This window comes from Calidris pugnax, unplaced genomic scaffold, assembly GCF_001431845.1.
Source record: "Calidris pugnax isolate Ruff unplaced genomic scaffold, ASM143184v1 scaffold88, whole genome shotgun sequence".
In the NCBI taxonomy this organism is placed as follows: domain Eukaryota; kingdom Metazoa; phylum Chordata; class Aves; order Charadriiformes; family Scolopacidae; genus Calidris; species Calidris pugnax.
The window spans coordinates 1,845,948-1,864,272 of NW_015090849.1; the positions used below are offsets into that span (position 1 = coordinate 1,845,948).

The following is an 18,325-nucleotide window of genomic DNA, read 5'->3' on the forward strand; positions in this document are numbered from 1 at the left end:
CCCGGCCCGGCCCCCCGGGGAACCGGCCCCTGCGCTCGGCCGGGCCCGCTGCAAGGTGCTAATGAGGCACGAGGGAGAGGGAAACGCTAATGAGGAGGGCGGCTACGGTGAGTGGTTCCCGTTATTGGTGCTAAATACACCGATGGAGAAGCCAGCGGAGGTTTTCCCGCTCTAAAAAGTAATTCATTAATAAAGCAACCAAGATGCGGGAGGGATTGGAGCATCTCCCTGGTGAGGAAAGGCTGAGAGAGCTGGGGCTCTTGAGGCTGGAGAAGAGAAGGCTGAGGGGAGACCTTCTTCATGCTCCCAAGGATCTCCAGGGTGGGTTGAAGGAGGATGGAGCCGGACTCTTTTCCGTGGTTCCCAGGGACAGGCCGAGGGGCCACTGGCACAAGCTGTAGCAGGGGAATTTCCACTGCAATGGGAGGAAGAAGTTGTTTGGGGTGAGGGTGGCAGAGCCCTGGCAGAGGCTGCCCAGGGAGGGTGTGGAGTCCCCTTCTCTGGAGATCTTCAAGCCCCGCCTGGATGCTCCTGAGTGATGTGCTCTGGGCAGCCCTGCTTTGGCAGGGGGTTGGACTGGATGGTCTCTAGAAGGTCCCTTCCAACTCTGACAAATCTGTGATTCCGTGATTCCATAATAACTAAGAAAACAAAAGGGTTATTTTAAAAGTACTCCAAGCATCTGTACGAACGGTCACAGGACTGCACTCTGCAGAAGATGCAATGTTCTTTTCTTCAGATTGACTTGGCCCTCGATGATGTAAACCTCCATTTGACTCCAGCCTCATGATCGGGGACTTGATAAGGTGTTTCAGATTGGTGATGGAGACGTGGGATGTGCAGGGTCCTGCATCCTGCAGGGCTGGTCTGACACTCTGACCTGAACCAGACCAGCTGGCTGCTGCAGTTATGTTGGCTGTGGTGTGGCAAATTATCTGGGAGAGGGATATTCAGTAACACCTACTACCGACACCCTTAATTAAGCAGCACCATCCCAAATCACAGTAGTAGATTCTTTACAAAGCGTTTGGTCCAAGCTGAGGAGATCCAGGTTCTCATCATCCCTCTGGGGCTGTGAATAACTAGATCTGGTTTTCATTAGTGCCTGATCTTTGCTGTGTGCCCATCTCCTGTGGAAGGCAACGAGAACTGTGATCTTTCAGAGTATCTTAAAACCTACCCTCCTGTTTAATTGCACTAAAGCATGAAAATCTGGGGAGATAAATCTTTTTTATCATTTTACATTCCACGTGAGAAGCACTATGGGTAGCTCTATCCCTCAGCTGTTGAGTGTCCTGGGCAGATCTCTTCATCTCCCTAATTCCCAGCCTCCTGCGTGTTCAGAGCAGCTTTCCATATTACAGACCCTCCCACCTGTGCTTCTAATAAGTTTCATTTGCCTTGATCTTCACTGGCGCCTCTAAGTGGCAGAGTAATAGAAATAAGAACTAATTACTGGTAATTTGCTCTAGCAAATGTACTTGTTCTCTCCAAGCCAGAATTTTAAACATAAGAACACAGTATCACTATAAGCTACAGTATTGTTGTACAATATACTGGTTTTTTTAACAATACGTGGTGAGTAGGACTCGGGAGGTGATTGTCCCCCTGTACTGGGCACTGGTGAGACTGCACCTCGAGGGCTGTGTCCAGTTTTGGGCCCATTATCACAAAAAAAGACCTTGAGGGGCTGGAGTGGGTCCAGAGAAAGGCAATGGAGCTGGTGAGGGGTCTGGAGCACAAGGAGAAGGGTCTGGAGAACTTCTGAGGGAGCTGGGGGTGTTGAGCCTGGAGAAAAGGAGGCTGAGGGGAGACCTCTGGCTCTCTCCAACTCCCTGAAAGGAGGGTGTAGCCAGGGGGGGTTGGTCTCTTCTCCCAAATCACAGGCAATGGCACAAGAGGAAATGGCCTCCAGTTGCCCCAGGGGAGGTTCAGATTGGATATTAGGAAGAATTTTGACCCTGAAAGGGTTATTAAGCCTTGGAATGGGCTGCCCAGGGAAGTGGTTGAGGCACCATCCCTGGAGGGATTTAAAAGCCGGGTTGACATAGTGCTTAGAGCCATGGGTTAGTGATGGTTTTGATCAGAGTGAGGTTGAGGGTTGGACTCAATGATCTTAAAGGTCCCTTCCAACCCAGACAATTCTGTGATTCTATGATCTGTCATCTGTCAAGAATGCATGGCCCATGAATTTGTTACACACACACAGTTACTCATCTCGAGCGATGCGCAGCAATGTCACACCCCGTTTCCAGCAGGCAGCCAAACCCTTCTCTAAAATGATGTTTTGATCTTCTCCCAAGGGCTGCTCATGACGTGACTGAGATGCCCCAACTACATTCAGATGTGTGCATCTGAACACCAGGGCTTACAGGTTAAACAGGGACACGGTCTGTCAATACCTAAATGGCACCTGAAAATTCAGCGCAGCGTATGGCAATACGTAGGGCAAGTTAGAAATAAAAAAATGAAAATATTTCAAAGCTGGAACTGGTTAACTAATTTGTTATCTCTAAAACACTAATTCAATCCAGCCAACCATGTGGTACTGGCACATGTGTGAAGTCATTGTTTTTATGCACAAAAGCCTCTCACTAAAGCTTGTGTGGTGCCACTACGTGGAGTCCTTGCCGTGGTTTTGTAGGGAGCTGTGGGCTCACAGGGCACTGCCTTGGGCCGGTCCCCTCACAGCAGGGTGGGGGCATCCACGCCTGGATGAAGAGCAAATATTTAGATATTTTGCAAATTCTTTTACTCTGGAAGATTCACCCAGACATTTTTGATGGAAGCTTAATATTGCACAGTGCTTTGAGACCTTAACACAAAGAGCACCGTAACTGTGCTATCGAGATGATTAAAGAGGGTGATGGTTGTTCTAGACCTCTCTGCTCTGATCCTGGACCACCTGGATTCCAAAATACTCCCTGCTACAAATGGGATATGGCTCTTCTGTGGCCCTTTTGCAGTGCATGGCAGAACAAGAGATGCAGAGACCACTTCTTTTGCATCACCCTGCATTGCCTTCTGTCCAAGAAATGCTCCATCCACCCCTGGTGAGCTGCTCCAGCCAGGCCTGAAGTGTTGGTCTTGTCAAATGTTCAGTGCTTCGAGCTAAACATTCCTTGCTGCAACTCAGGGTGCTTTGTGTGTGCTAACATCTGGTAAAGATAGTTTTATTTCCTTTTTCCTGGCTTCCAGCATCATCCCAAATGAAGAAGAGAAACAGCCGGATGAGTAATATCTTGTAGGTGACACGAGAGGGACTGTGGAAGGTGCTTAGATCTGAGGCCAGATTATTAAAGAAGAAAAGTATCTGTGGAGACACTGAAATGAGCTTTTGAAAGACCACCTGTATCCTGGCTGCCAAGGCCTTTGGCTAGAGGTTCTCTCAACAAGAGTCTGAGAGCCCAGAACCTTGATTTTACTTTAAGATTCTTGATTTTGTAGTTAAGCTGCCTGAGCTGTGCGCCAGTGTTTTCCAGCCCAGGTAAAGCAAATTCTTGGCAGCAAATGAAAAAAAGAGCAAAGCATGAAAAATAGACAAGTAGTAACTAGAGTAGCTGGTCTCATTCCTGTAGTAGGGGAAGTTGGTGAATGTTTCATTAAATATAATGATTTGCAAACCATTATTGTCCAGAGCACGTGAAGGAAGCAATCTCAGCTATCACTGAAAGTAGGTTTTATTTCAGAAAGCCTTTTCTTTAATTTGATAATATCACCAGATATATTTTCCCTTCTCTTTCTTTTAATGCTCAAGTGCTGTTGAACAGGGCCATTAATGGTGAGCGGTCTGGACCCCTTCTTCTCTGCCCTGAACAGGAGTAGTTAAATTAGTTAAATTCTAATTGAGGCTACATCAGAGATTAACTCAGTTTACAGAAGTAGCACATCAAACCCACGGTGCTGGGGTCACGTCTCAGGTTGGATGGAGAGAATTTGGGTGACTTGAGGTTCATGCACATTTTTAGTGCACTAAGAAAGTCACATTACTCCTGGGACTTTTACTTTGCAGTTGGAAGAAGAGCATGTTTGCAAATGATCAGACTGCTGAAGCGAAACTTTTGTCTAAACTTAGCATTACAAAATGTGACGTTAACAGAGTTATTAGAAACATTTCTGAAGCACCAATTTCATCGCTTTTTGTGGTGGAACTCAAGTTTCAGAAACGTAATTCTAGTGCCCCCCTGTGTTCCGAATAAGAACTACAACAGCTAAAGAATGTACCGACCTTCATTGACTGAGGGGAAAAGGGAAGAAAAGAAGGTTTTTCCTGTGATAACGCTTAAGAACTGTAGTAGTCACCAGCCCGGACCCTGTCTAGCTAAGTTCTGTGCACATACAAACAAAACCCATGGCACTTGAATCAAGAGCTTTACATTGAAAGCAAGAGAAAGGATAGGGAAACAGCATGGAAAAAACCCCCTAAAATAATAAATCAATGCTGTTCAGCAAAATAGCAACTAGTTTTAACACACCGACTGAAACAGTACTCCTAAAACCAAAGCCATCTGTTCATTAATTTCATAAGTCAATGCCTCTAGCTGATGAAAGATCAGGTCTGGTTAAGAACTGGACTCTTATTTTCCAGTCACTGGCAGAAACCAGAAATAAAAAGCAGCACAGTAAGCTTGATAAGCAATTAAATATGCAAATACATACATACACCACAAATAGAAGAAAACAGTGGGTTTATCCATCTGCCTGTACATGTTTTATCATGGAACAATATTTAACATATTATCTGAAAATATCACAGCCCAGATACATTATAGCTGAGTATTTCACTGCACATTTTGTTACCCAAATGAGGCAAATGCTTGTATGATAATGCTAGTTTTGTTACTTAGTTTGCAATACCCCATTGTCAGTTATTTTGTTCTGTTAATGTAACAGAGGTATGTCTAAATTTTTTTCAATAAAACCAGTATTTACCTGCCACCAGTTTCACTGGCACTCTTTTTTTTCTGGATTATTCTGCACCAGCACAGCTGTGAGAAAGGGCAAACATTCATTAACTAAACCGAGGTTTTTAGCTCTTACAATCCACCTTTTGATTATCACATGGAGCTAAGGTGTTACGCCCCACCTCAAGGGCTGTGTCCAGTTTTGGGCCCCTCATCACAAAAAAAGACCTTGAGGGGCTGGAGCGGGTCCAGAGAAGGACAACGGAGCTGGTGAGGGGTCTGGAGAGTAAGTCATATCAGGAGAGGCTGAGGGAGCTGGGGGTGTTGAGCCTGGACAAAAGGAGGCTGAGGGGAGACCTTCTGGCTCTCTCCAACTCCCTGAAAGGAGGGTGTAGCCAGGGGGGGTCGGACTCTTCTCCCAAGTCACAGGCAATGGCACAAGAGGAAACGGCCTCAAGTTGCCCCAGGGGAGGCTGAGATTGGATATTAGGAAGAATTTTGACCGTGAAAGGGTTGTGAAGCCTTGGAATGGGCTGCCCAGGGAAGTGGTTGAGGCCCCATCCCTGGAGGGATTTAAAAGCCGGGTTGACATAGTGCTTAGAGACGTGGTTTAGTGATGGTTTTTATCAGAGTGAGGTTGAGGGTTGGACTCAATGATCTTAAGGGTCCCTTCCAACCCAGACAATTCTATGATTCTATGAAAGAGTAAGCAAAGGAGTGTGTAACCGACACCACCTCATGCATTATTGCAAGATATCTCTCTCCTGCAAATACATTTCAGTATGTTCCATCTTCCTGCACTGATGGAAGGAAACAGTTTCTTCACTGGAAGAAATATAGAGCAGCTCCGTGCACGCCTCATTGACCCAAGGTCTAACATGAACGGGGCTTCATTGTTTCCTTCTTCTACTTATGCATAGTGTAGTTGCTTCCTAAGCAGGACATATAGAATTTCTCTGAATACAACAGAGCAGCAGAGTCCCCAGGAGGCTGACTGATGGGATAGCACACTGCTACCCTGCATGGGGTTGCAGGCTGACAAGCAGAACTGGGGGTAAACAATGTTTCTGCCAAGACCAGCAACGGAGAAGATGCTGTGTAAAAGTTGTTGCTTTTGTATAAAAAAACACCAAAAGCAATTACATGATTTGGACAGGAGATTTCCTGTCCAAAACGGATATATGTCTCCAGGACAGTTTTGTAAAGGTATTTAGATGCTTAATGATGCTGAAAGGTGCCTAGTAGGAATTTAAAAGTACCTTGAAAGCTAATTCCTGTTGAAGTTAATTTAAGTGTCTCAGAAAGCCATCCAGACTCAGATTTGCTAGTGTATGTCTAAGTTAATGAAGACCTGACATTGCATGTCCCCAGCACTGTACCACACAAGCTTATCAACTCAAAATCAGAAGGTATGTAGATACCATCTGCATGTGGCTGACTCAGTTGGATTCAGTGATGTTCAAAATCTCCCAGCTTTAACGACTTCAGGGTCTGCACGCAAGGAATAGGCAGGGAGAGGTTTCTTGGAGAGGTCAGGAGAACTTTCCTTCACCTCAGCAGCAGCACGACTGGTTTCCACAGCACTGGACGTGGCTGCAGACACAGTGCTGTGTAGCTCTCCTCCATTCCCTCCACATCACCCTTGAGTTTTCTTCACTCCTAATGGGGCAGAGCTATTGGTTCCAGTACAATTTTGCCACTGTTGAGTTGGGTTAATACGGTGCCGAGTAGGGTAATAGTTTGTTAGACAGGTTTAGCACTTTTTCTCAAGAGCAATTCTAGATTAAATGTAATCACCTCTGGTTCATGATTTTGTGCCAAAATTTCCAAAGCCATCTGACTTTTGAAACCTGACTCCTTTTCAATTAAACAGGAATGGGGACTGTAACAGCCCTTAGGCAGCTTTGAAAATTTCTGCCTTGATGTATCCTTAAGTCAGATGAACAGGTTCTGAGTAATCAGTTAGTTGGCGTTTCCATTTTAATAGCTTTGTATTTTTATGTCTGAGTTTATTAAAATTTCAAAGCATAGCTTCTCTCCCCCTCCTCCATCTGTTTCTTTTTAAGGAAAGACAGAAGAATCTTCCCATCTAGTCTGCATTTTATCCAGATGGTGATCTCTCCCTTTGTTCAGGCATGAATTCTATCCATGCAAATCAAAGCATCAATCATACAATCAACTTTTGCATTAGCTGCAAAGCTCAGTAGGATATTTGCTTCATTAGAAGATGCAAGGTGTTAACACCACATCTGCAACGCTCAAGAGTGTGTTCAATGCTGCAAATGCCAGCATGATGCATGCCTTCATTTACTTATCTGCACCAACCCAACGTGAGAAGGCCAATGCCATACTCCTGTAGGTACTGTTAAGTCCCAAATCCAATATTCCTGAAATGAGACACAATGGGAAATGATGCCTCAAGTGGTAGAGCATTCAGAGATCTCACTTGTAAAATTGCTTTTAACTATCTTCATCATCTATAATTCACTTGAGTCCATTTATTGCTGCCACATGCACTGAGAAAGAGCCTCATGGGCCAGGAGCAAATTCAGCTCCTCAGCTCATGAATGAATTACTGCTGGAAGCCAGACTTTGTTATTCATATTAGTAACTCATTCAGTGGTCACGAGCCTCCATGAATGTAAATCAGCACAGCCTCATTGAAAGAAATTGTTTTGCTTGCTTTCCACATTTCATGCACCAAATGTTGGTCTCGGTAATGTCAAAAAGGGCTGTGACATTAATTTCAGTTGGAGATCATCTGCCTGATATATTTCAAGTCATGACGCCAAGATCTTTCCCAACAGCTGGATATTAAACTGTTTTATCTTGCTTTTGAGCTTCTTCTAAAAAGGGCAGCAGAAGGCACAGGCAGAGGTTATCTTGCAATTCCCTTTGTCTGAAAGACGGCTGCATGTTTGATGAAAGGTTTTGCAAGTCAGTGGCCTTGGGTAAAATCTCATAATCAAAATTGCTGGACTGAAATTTGTGACTCTTTCCAGGGAATAATGGAAAGAGAAAGTTTGACAGAAATAGACCTTTAGTTACTCCAAGCTTTTATTACAAAACCTGTGAAGTAAGATACAGATCTCTGTTACTTGTCCTGTAAACAACTGATCGGATGAGGCAGGAACTACCCAAATGAAACCTGCCATAAAATTAGGTGAGCAAAGGCAGGAGATTTAAGGAAACAGCAGAATATGCATTGTCAGCTGCTGTAAACGAGCAGACACAGGATCTTTTTAGTAGGTGACTGAAACAGTCCAGAATCTTCCCCAAGAAATGACCATTATCAACTCATCATTACATCATTAGAGAAGGAAATCTGTGTATTTGTCTGGGTTTTGTATCTAGTTAATCTCGGGTTATTTAAAACTCCCTCAGCTACCGCCTTGGGCTTTCCAAATTAAGAATTATGAAAAGAAAGCAACAAGTAACTCTTCCTTCAAAAATACTGAAGTAGTTTCCTCTCCATTCTTTACAGTGAAGCAGCCTAAAGAACCAGCCCAGGAAAATAGAGAAAATGGGCTTAAAGGAACTGATTTCACTGGTTTTTAAAAGGACGCTCAACCTTGTAGAGAACAGCAAAGGTGGCATTGCTGTTTAAAACTATAGGGCTAATTACTGTGAGGGGAAAAGTAAAGTCTCATGTTTCTCAATCTTTGTTTTCAAGAATTTTTCAGAGCCCGAGACATACCCTAGGGATTCCAAATCCCCCTACTCTGTTTTAATCATTGTCTTTTATTCTTTTCCTATTTTATTAGAGTAAAAAAGCATTTAATGCTGGACAAAGCACTCTATAAATTCAGGAAAGATGATTTTCACAACCGGTGGGTTGATCTAAACTCCTCTCTTTCAAACTGTCATTTGCCTATGAAAAAGCTGTAATACTGATGGGTCTTCTTTCATCTAGTTGTTGATTTCGATAGAACTAAATGGTCACAGGGTGGCTATGTTTTCAGCCCCTTGTTCCTAACTATATGAAAAACCATATTCACACACTTTATAATACAGTTTTCTATGTAGGCAATTACATACAGCAGCTCCATGAATGGTTTGGAACTGTGAAAAGGAAGCCCAGGATTCTGCTAGATTTGGAAGAGCAAAGAATTATCCCCAGGGCAACGTCTGTTTTATGACACCATTCACACCGTGAATATGCCTGGGCCCCCTTGTGCTATCTGACTGAATAATTATTGTGGAGATAAATGTTTTGTAGAAATGTATTGCTGATAAAAGACTTAATTTCAATGCCAACGCACTGTGGGGTTTATTATATTATATTGTTCCCATTTACTGCGGAAAATTAAACAGGTTTTATAATCAGTGAGATACAACAGAGCTCAGTTAACTTCCTGATAGAAGAACAAACTTTGTTATGGCTGCTATTGTGGCATTCTTCACCCACCCATCAGAGACATCTCATTGCAAAAGACTAAAGAGTAAAGGAAAAGATTACTGAATACATAATTATCTTTACAATGCATGGGACAGTGAGGGAAGCTGTGATGAAAGTTTGTTTTAGCACTAAAAACAGGTGTTTTGCCAGCGCTTGAGGAGCTGAGAGACAAATTCGGTAGTAACACTCAGACTAACTTTAGCAAGATGAAGATTTCAGCAAAATTGTTAATGTAACAACATGAACAGCAAGCAGCATTCATCAGTGAAGGATACATTTTGCTCTAACCAGTACTTTAGTAGCTTAGACAGAAACTCTGCCTATTTACAGCAGTATGAAGCCAGGCTGAGTTTTTCTCTATCTTATTCCTGTTTCTCTGCGACCGTGTAAGGCCAGAAGCCTCATCTGGAGCCACGATGGCACATCTGCAATGAAACAACAGGTACCAAGAGGCTTACAAACTCTGAATTTATATTTTACTTTTGTGCCAGTAATCCTGCTTCTCCCTCCTTTTCAAGATCATGTGCAAGATTAAAAGGAGGAAGTGCTGGCAGGCATTTTCATTAAGAATCACTGGCTAATTCCAAAGTGCCTATTAGTAGAAGCCCTTTTGCAATGCCTGTGGTATCTATCTATCACAGCTGAATCGTGGCTATCGACTATTTTATATTTAATATATCTCTTACATCTTTAATGTCTGAAGAGCTTGTTCCCGAAAGTGTCCTCAGCAGGGGGTAGTGTGGTCAGATTTAATCAAAATTTCCAAGGCTGGAAATGAGCTTCCAATAATTCTTAGGAGTTGTCTTCAGCAGACTGCAATCAATAATTCCTTTTTTAAAAGTAGGACTCTTTTTCTTCCCCTGCTTCTGGGAGGTCTAAATGAAAAGTATCACAACAAAATCAAGCTTCTGATTTTGGCAATCAGGACACCAGAAAGCTAAAACCACCTATTTAAGTCAGAAGCCTGTTACATGCAGCAGTAGACTGTTTTTTCTTTGGGAGTTCAGATGCATTTTTATAAAAAAACAGCAATTGTTTTGCCTTGTTTCAGAGGTTGCTTCCTTACAAAAAAATCCACAGATGTTTGATTGGTGAAGGGGAGATGCAGATTCAGATGGACAGAAGCAACAGTGGAAGGATCTGACTCTGATCTCACAGGAGTTTGATGCCTGCTTGTCTCTGCTGTCATATGTAATTACTTCTCAAATAATAAATCAATGCTGATAAAAAGAAAAATCAAATCAAGATCTTAGGACTCCTGAGCTCAAGCTAATACTAAATGCTGCAGTTTCTAGACCTACTCACGAATGATAAATGCACCCAAGAAGTCACCCAGTCTAATACCCAGATACATATTTCATGGCTCAGAATTATCTCCACATAGTATAGTCCTAAGTATGGACCTATAAAGATATGGATGTGCATTATTTTGCTGCAAACAATTAATGGTTAAATGGAACTCTTCAGAAGTCCTAATCTACAATTTACGGGTTCTGAATACAGCATATTATTTGCATTCTCAATACAGACACACTCTCATATATTTACTTGCAGGGCTTGAATTATTTGCATAAGCAGCTTTGAGGTCTTTATAGAAAAATGCTCTGAACAAGCACTAAGTTTTGTTATGTGATGAACACTTTACAATAAAAAAAATGAAGACTGTATGCTTCTTATGACTCAGTTCCATTTGCACAGGAATAAATGAGCACATGGATGATACATTCATAGCCGTAAGAACTTCTCCATTCAACTAATACTGACTCTTTTCATGAGTTTTATCTATTTTTTTCTCCAACTTTCTTATTTCCCTTTTCTCCCATTGAAAAAGAGGAAAGAGACATATTCACAATATGAAGAACCAAAACTGAGAAACAATACCAATGCAATAATCACTTTTTCTAGGGTACTGCCTGATGCATGTAATACTGCTGATAAGAGACTGTCTTCAGAGCATTTAATTGTCCTCTGCATAAGTTAATTCTCTCTCACTTGAAATAGGCTTTCATTTTTAAAGTAAATTCCTTGTGATATCTCATTCAGTGTTGATTCTCCAGAGGTAGAACACTTCTCCTCCTGGGAACCCCCTCAGCTCTAGAAATAAAAGTGCAGATGACATTCAAAGTTCTGCACCTCTCTGGCATATGGAGACCTTCAGGAGAGTACGCTGGCTCTGCGCAGTGCAGCACTCACGTGAGATAATATACTGAATGTAGAGCTTTTTTCTTTTATAAAGGGGACCAAAAAAGAGAATAGAGGAAGAAAAAAAGGCTTGTTTTTTCCTGCTTGCAGGAATGGGGTGGAGCAGTGAAAATAATGCATAATATGAGCAGTATAGTCTAGGGGTTTGAAGATGTCTGGCACTAACCTTTAAGATCTCTTAACTTACACCCTGCCTCTCACGGCTGTTCCATGTCCCCCTTTTTTCCCCTCCCTTTCCCACAAAACCCTCCCAAAAGGGGTGCAGAGCTTCAACACAGACCTTCTGACAGTATCATTCACAGACGGCTTCCTGGTCTTGATGTTCCTAGAGGTTTGGTCTAACACAGAGTCCATTAGATTGTTTCGTACCTCCAGAAAAGAAAAACTCTTAGAACTGTACTGGGAGGGAAAAGCCTCTGCTATGGGGAAATGGAGATTAACACTGAGGGCTGTGGAGATCCTAAATCCCTAAGAGTGAGAATTAATGACAAATATATCAAAGTTCAAGAAAAGGACTCACTAAATACCAAAATCAAAGGCAAGCACTGGGACACAGGGAGAAGGAGGTTTTTAGAAAAGGTTTCTTTTAAAAGGTCTAAGCCCTCATGTGAGAGCAGATATTCTGTGCAAAAAGAGATCTTCTCAGAGGAAGTCCTCAAGGTTACTGCAGCCCCAAACGTTTGCCAGGAGACGTTATTCCAGGTCTCAAACACTAGATGCCACTAAGAGATCAGCATGGAAAACAGGAGCGCTAGCCCAGACTCAGCAGGGAGTAGCCCAGCCTCTGGAAGGAGAGAATGCTCTTCACTGCAGAAAGGGAACAGCCCTGGCCCATTTCATGGCAAGGCTACAGCAAGGCTCTGATATTTGGGACCACTGGGCAGGTTTGGCAGCAGTACAAGAAAAGCAAATACAAAAAAAAAAGGCAAAGATGAAGAGTATGCAGTATTTCAGTTTCTGTATAGTTATTTCCCACTAAAGTCCTTGCCTGCCTCAAATATTTCTGCAGCTAACAGCAAATAAAAGGAGACTTAATTTTCTTGTACAAGAAAAACTGCCTCCTCCAGCACAGAGACACAAGATGAGATAAAATTGTCATTCAGTTACGCTCTCGGTTTTGCTGTATGAGAACAAAAAGTGCATTTGCAGAGTCATGCTCTGTAAGGATTCTCTGTAGATGTGCACATGAACTACAACTCAAAACATCTTCATTTTTGAAAGCCCTAAGTCACATTCCAAAATTTTAAAAGTGGTTAAGTGGTCATTGGGTTTTTAAAATCCACACAGAAGCAAACTTCCTAGCAATGTAACAAATACCCTCTGCAGACTTCCCTCTGTATTCTATGCCAATCCCATTTTATTGTGAAGATTCCATATTTTTTTTTTCTTTTTTGTAAAACTTCCTGTTCTGTGGGATCCCAGAAGAACCAGGAGCCACCCAGACAAGATACTGCCCAACTTGGCTGAGTGGTAACTCACTGCAATAGACTCCACAGGTCCTACATGAACTGGGAACCACTGCCTTGCATGGAACAGCATTTTCCTCTATGGAAGACAGTGGCTCTGCCACTTCGCTATGCACAGAAGTTGTCATCAAGTGATGAGGAGTCACTTGTTCCTGCAAGGAAACAGCTATTGCCGTGCTCAGATCCATGCCCTCAGCACACAGCACACACCACGCACCCACTGCCAGCCTGGTTATACCTCCCAGTCTCGAGCCAAGCATCATGTTTTCACTTCTCTGCGCAGCCAGGAGATCTCAGACACAGTCTGTCCCCGCACTAGCACAGTGTAGTTCACTCGCAAGGAGAACACGTTGACAAGGAACTCTATTTCTGCTGCTCAGCAGTGAGCCTGCGCTGACGTCAGATCGCTGTTGCCAGGCATTTAGGAATATATGCGCTGCCTGTAGCAAAGCAGAACCAACCAAGCAAGCAAAAGAAAATAAAATTACTTGCTGTTAACTGGAAACTCTCTGTAGTAGGTAAAAAAAAAAGTTTTCCTCTCTCTTCCTATTCATCTGGATTTTAATTAGTGAGTTTGGTACAGACGTTGAAGAGGAACAGATTGTTAATAACCTGCCCAAGTAATTCAGCCTAAATAATACTTATCTTTAATATAGCAGCAGTGCAGCACTCACGTGAGATAATATACTGAATGTAGAGCTTTTTTCTTTTATAAAGGGGACCAAAAAAGAGAATAGAGGAAGAAAAAAGGGCTTGTTTTTTCCTGCTTGCAGGAATGGGGCGGAGCAGCAAAAATCATGAATAATATCAGCAGTATAGTCTAGGGGTTTGAAGATGTCTGGCACTAACCTTTAAGATCTCTTAGCTTACACCCTGCCTCTCACAGCTGTTCCATGTCCCCCTTTTTTCCCCTCCCTTTCCCACAAAACCCTCCCAAAAGGGGTGCAGAGCTTCAACACAGACCTTCTGACAGTATCATTCACAGACGGCTTCCTGGTCTTGATGTTCCTAGAGGTTTGGTCTAACACAGAGTCCATTAGATTGTTTCGTACCTCCAGAAAAGAAAAACTCTTAGAACTGTACTGGGAGGGAAAAGCCTCTGCTATGGGGAAATGGAGATTAACACTGAGGGCTGTGGAGATCCTAAATCCCTAAGAGTGAGAATTAATGACAAATATATCAAAGTTCAAGAAAAGGACTCACTAAATACCAAAATCAAAGGCAAGCACTGGGACACAGGGAGAAGGAGGTTTTTAGAAAAGGTTTCTTTTAAAAGGTCTAAGCCCTCATGTGAGAGCAGATATTCTGTGCAAAAAGAGATCTTCTCAGAGGAAGTCCTCAAGGTTACTGCAGCCCCAAACGTTTGCCAGGAGACGTTATTCCAGGTCTCAAACACTAGATGCCACTAAGAGATCAGCATGGAAAACAAGAGCGCTAGCCCAGACTCAGCAGGGAGTAGCCCAGCCTCTGGAAGGAGAGAATGCTCTTCACTGCAGAAAGGGAACAGCCCTGGCCCATTTCATGGCAAGGCTACAGCAAGGCTCTGATATTTGGGACCACTGGGCAGGTTTGGCAGCAGTACAAGAAAAGCAAATACAAAAAAAAAAGGCAAAGATGAAGAGTATGCAGTATTTCAGTTTCTGTATAGTTATTTCCCACTAAAGTCCTTGCCTGCCTCAAATATTTCTGCAGCTAACAGCAAATAAAAGGAGACTTAATTTTCTTGTACAAGAAAAACTGCCTCCTCCAGCACAGAGACACAAGATGAGATAAAATTGTCATTCAGTTACGCTCTCGGTTTTGCTGTATGAGAACAAAAAGTGCATTTGCAGAGTCATGCTCTGTAAGGATTCTCTGTAGATGTGCACATGAACTACAACTCAAAACATCTTCATTTTTGAAAGCCCTAAGTCACATTCCAAAATTTTAAAAGTGGTTAAGTGGTTTTTAAAATCCACACAGAAGCAAACTTCCTAGCAATGTAACAAATACCCTCTGCAGACTTCCCTCTGTATTCTATGCCAATCCCATTTTATTGTGAAGATTCCATATTTTTTTTTTCTTTTTTGTAAAACTTCCTGTTCTGTGGGATCCCAGAAGAACCAGGAGCCACCCAGACAAGATACTGCCCAACTTGGCTGAGTGGTAACTCACTGCAATAGACTCCACAGGTCCTACATGAACTGGGAACCACTGCCTTGCATGGAACAGCATTTTCCTCTATGGAAGACAGTGGCTCTGCCACTTCGCTATGCACAGAAGTTGTCATCAAGTGATGAGGAGTCACTTGTTCCTGCAAGGAAACAGCTATTGCCGTGCTCAGATCCATGCCCTCAGCACACAGCACACACCACGCACCCACTGCCAGCCTGGTTATACCTCCCAGTCTCGAGCCAAGCATCATGTTTTCACTTCTCTGCGCAGCCAGGAGATCTCAGACACAGTCTGTCCCCGCACTAGCACGGTGTAGTTCACTCGCAAGGAGAACACGTTGACAAGGAACTCTATTTCTGCTGCTCAGGAGTGAGCCTGGGCTGACGTCAGATCGCTGTTGCCAGGCATTTAGGAATATATGCGCTGCCTGTAGCAAAGCAGAACCAACCAAGCAAGCAAAAGAAAATAAAATTACTTGCTGTTAACTGGAAACTCTCTGTAGTAGGTAAAAAAAAAAGTTTTCCTCTCTCTTCCTATTCATCTGGATTTTAATTAGTGAGTTTGGTACAGACGTTGAAGAGGAACAGATTGTTAATAACCTGCCCAAGTAATTCAGCCTAAATAATACTTATCTTTAATATAGCAGTCTAAAAACATTAACTAATTTTTTCATCGAAACTGCACCGCAAGAAAGGCAGGAAGACTTGATTATGTTATTATTTTACTGACATCAAAGACTAATCAGAGTAAGACAAAGTGCTTGATCCAACACCAGCTTTAAGAGGGAAGGATTAATCGCGGTGGGATTCCAGAATCGGATGCACATCCTTTTATAAGCCTGTGCAGTAACAGAGAGAGAGAGAGATGACAGTCTGTAGCCTGGAACATCAGTTCAGTCTTGAGATATAAATTAGAGACACACACTAAATGGAAAAAAACCCAACAAAAACCACAAAACTGCACAAAAAGGATGATGCCTTTTGTTCTAAGAGAAAATATGTGCATTTCTTATGTGTGCTCGTGTGCAATCTGTAATTACTAGTCTGAAGTCTGCATTAGAAAGCAAATGAGAAGCTGGATCTCAGCTGCTGTAAATCAGCAGCACTCTGCCTGCACTGATAGACTGACACCGCTCAGGCCTTTGAATGTTTCTCACATCTTAAGATATAAATCCATCAATTAAGGGACCAGCTCTGACTCTTTGTGCCTCAGCTCTCTCTGGTTCCAGCGAGTACCAGATGGGCTGACTGATTCATTCGTAGCAGTTCAATGAATTGTTTCACGGGAGGGAAGGCAGAAGCAGACTTGATCTGCAATTTGATGAAGCCATTCCCAGCCCCAGGAACATGGAGAGGTTTGTTTCAGCACTGCAGGGACCAGGCTCATCTTCTGGGGAGGTACACGATGCTCTCACCTGGGCAAAGGGACTCTGCAGACTTTCTTCTAGGGTAGAAAAGGAAAATTCACAGAGTCTTATCTATGACTTGGCTACTTACAGTTTTCCCCTCTTAGGAAATGTCAGTTAGATTCATATTCAAATAGCAATTAGAAAATACACTGTAGGGAACAATTCTCCACCGGGCTAGAGTCCCTACTCAGAGGGATCTCCTGTAAAAGACTCAAGGCTATCTACTAATATAGGTTTAATTTCTTATGCAAGCATTCCAGTCTTAACAGATCTGCTGTAGTAGTACAGTATAATTAGCCAGTATAATTTGAACAAATCTTCCAATTTTGTTCAAAAGAAAACAAGGACTAAAAAAAGAGCCGACTCTTGATAATACACTCTCAGGGATGGTGCAATTCAGTGAAATTCTACCAATGAGGACAGCAAGAGTTTCTATCACCCAAGGTCTAAAAGCCAGGCATTATTCCCTTCTCACAACACAGCAGAAGTAATGCAGGACAAACCTGGATCACCTTGAGTAGAATAGAAAAAAAAAAAAACCAAACCAGCACAGTGAGTACTGGCAGATACAGTCCACTTGAGAATCAAGAAGAGTATATACCTAAAAATGTTCCAGCTCTCTATTTACGTCAGTTCTGGCAAGCTTGCTTCTCTGAAATTACATAAGATTAATGTATTCATACGATGTATTGTCTCACCCATCGGTGCTTTAAGGCTGCCACAATTTCATATTAGTTCCCTTTCTTCTTTCCTTTTCTTTTTCTGTCACCTGCAGAACTAGTATTTCAGAGACCAGCAGAATAAGGTCCTTTCCAGCTCTTTCCCTGTATGCAAAACCCAGCCCAGCAACCTCATGGTGGCTTTCAGGCCACCCTTCACAATTCTGCTGAGAAATCTGCGGAATCTCTGGCTTGTGAGGAAAAGGACACAAAGGAAGCATCTGCTACTTTTTTAGTCTAAACTGTGCTGTAGGATCTACGTATGTTATTAACTACTGAATCATTGCTTCTATCCTTTCAGTCAAGCAATTTAAGCTGAGAATGTGGGTAAATCAGTTATTAATAGCTAAGTTGCAGCAAGTTTTAAGGCTTTGGAAGAATTCATGCTGTAAATCCCAACTTCAAGCCTTTGTATTTCTGTGTTTCAGAGGTGATTTTAGCTGTGACCCCACCTGCTGCAGCTCACTGCATTCCCCGAAAAAGATCAGCTGGAAGTTGCCCGTGCTGATCAGGCTGAGCTGCTTTCTTACTGCGGGCTGGCACTTGGTGGCACCACAGTTCATCGAAGCCAAAGCAAAGATCCAGATGAATCAGCAGCATTTCACTGTTCGTACAGTTGATGCACAGCGTCGCCTAAAACGGTTTGCTCTGGAACATCATCGCTCAATGAGCTCTGAAGTCTGGCTCTGCACTTTCTCTGAAAATATATGTGCTGTATAATTCTAACTGAAATGCTACCCACTCGCAGTTCTCTGCAATCTCCTCTGAAGTCTCCCCAGGATTTAGAATTGTGACTTCTCACGGCATCAGAGGAAATTGAACAACTTATCTCATTTCCAGTGCCAAGAGTACGGTGAACACTTCACAGACGAGCAGAAATTATGTCTGCCATGTTATAATTACAGAGGCTGATCTTGCAATCAGTCTTTAATATTAGCAGGAAGCCTGATCGGTTTTATCTGGATTCCACATATTCTGCAGGAGCCCATGCATACAAATGAATTAGCAGCATGAATCTGTAAGAATGTGCAAGTTGCTATTAAACCGATATCCTAAATTACAGTTTTGTTTTG

At 42.7% G+C, this 18,325-nt stretch overlaps 1 protein-coding gene across 1 annotated transcript in view; it reads right to left on the minus strand.

Moving 5' to 3' along the window:
- The window catches only part of DOCK5 (dedicator of cytokinesis 5), a 125,535-nt gene extending 107,720 nt beyond the window's left edge, over positions 1-17,815 (minus strand). Inside the window, exon 1 of the mRNA XM_014943139.1 lies at positions 17,719-17,815. Within this exon, the coding sequence (XP_014798625.1) occupies positions 17,719-17,815 (97 nt within the window). The remainder of the gene's footprint in view (positions 1-17,718) is intronic.
- Between the last annotated feature and the right edge of the window lie 510 nt (positions 17,816-18,325).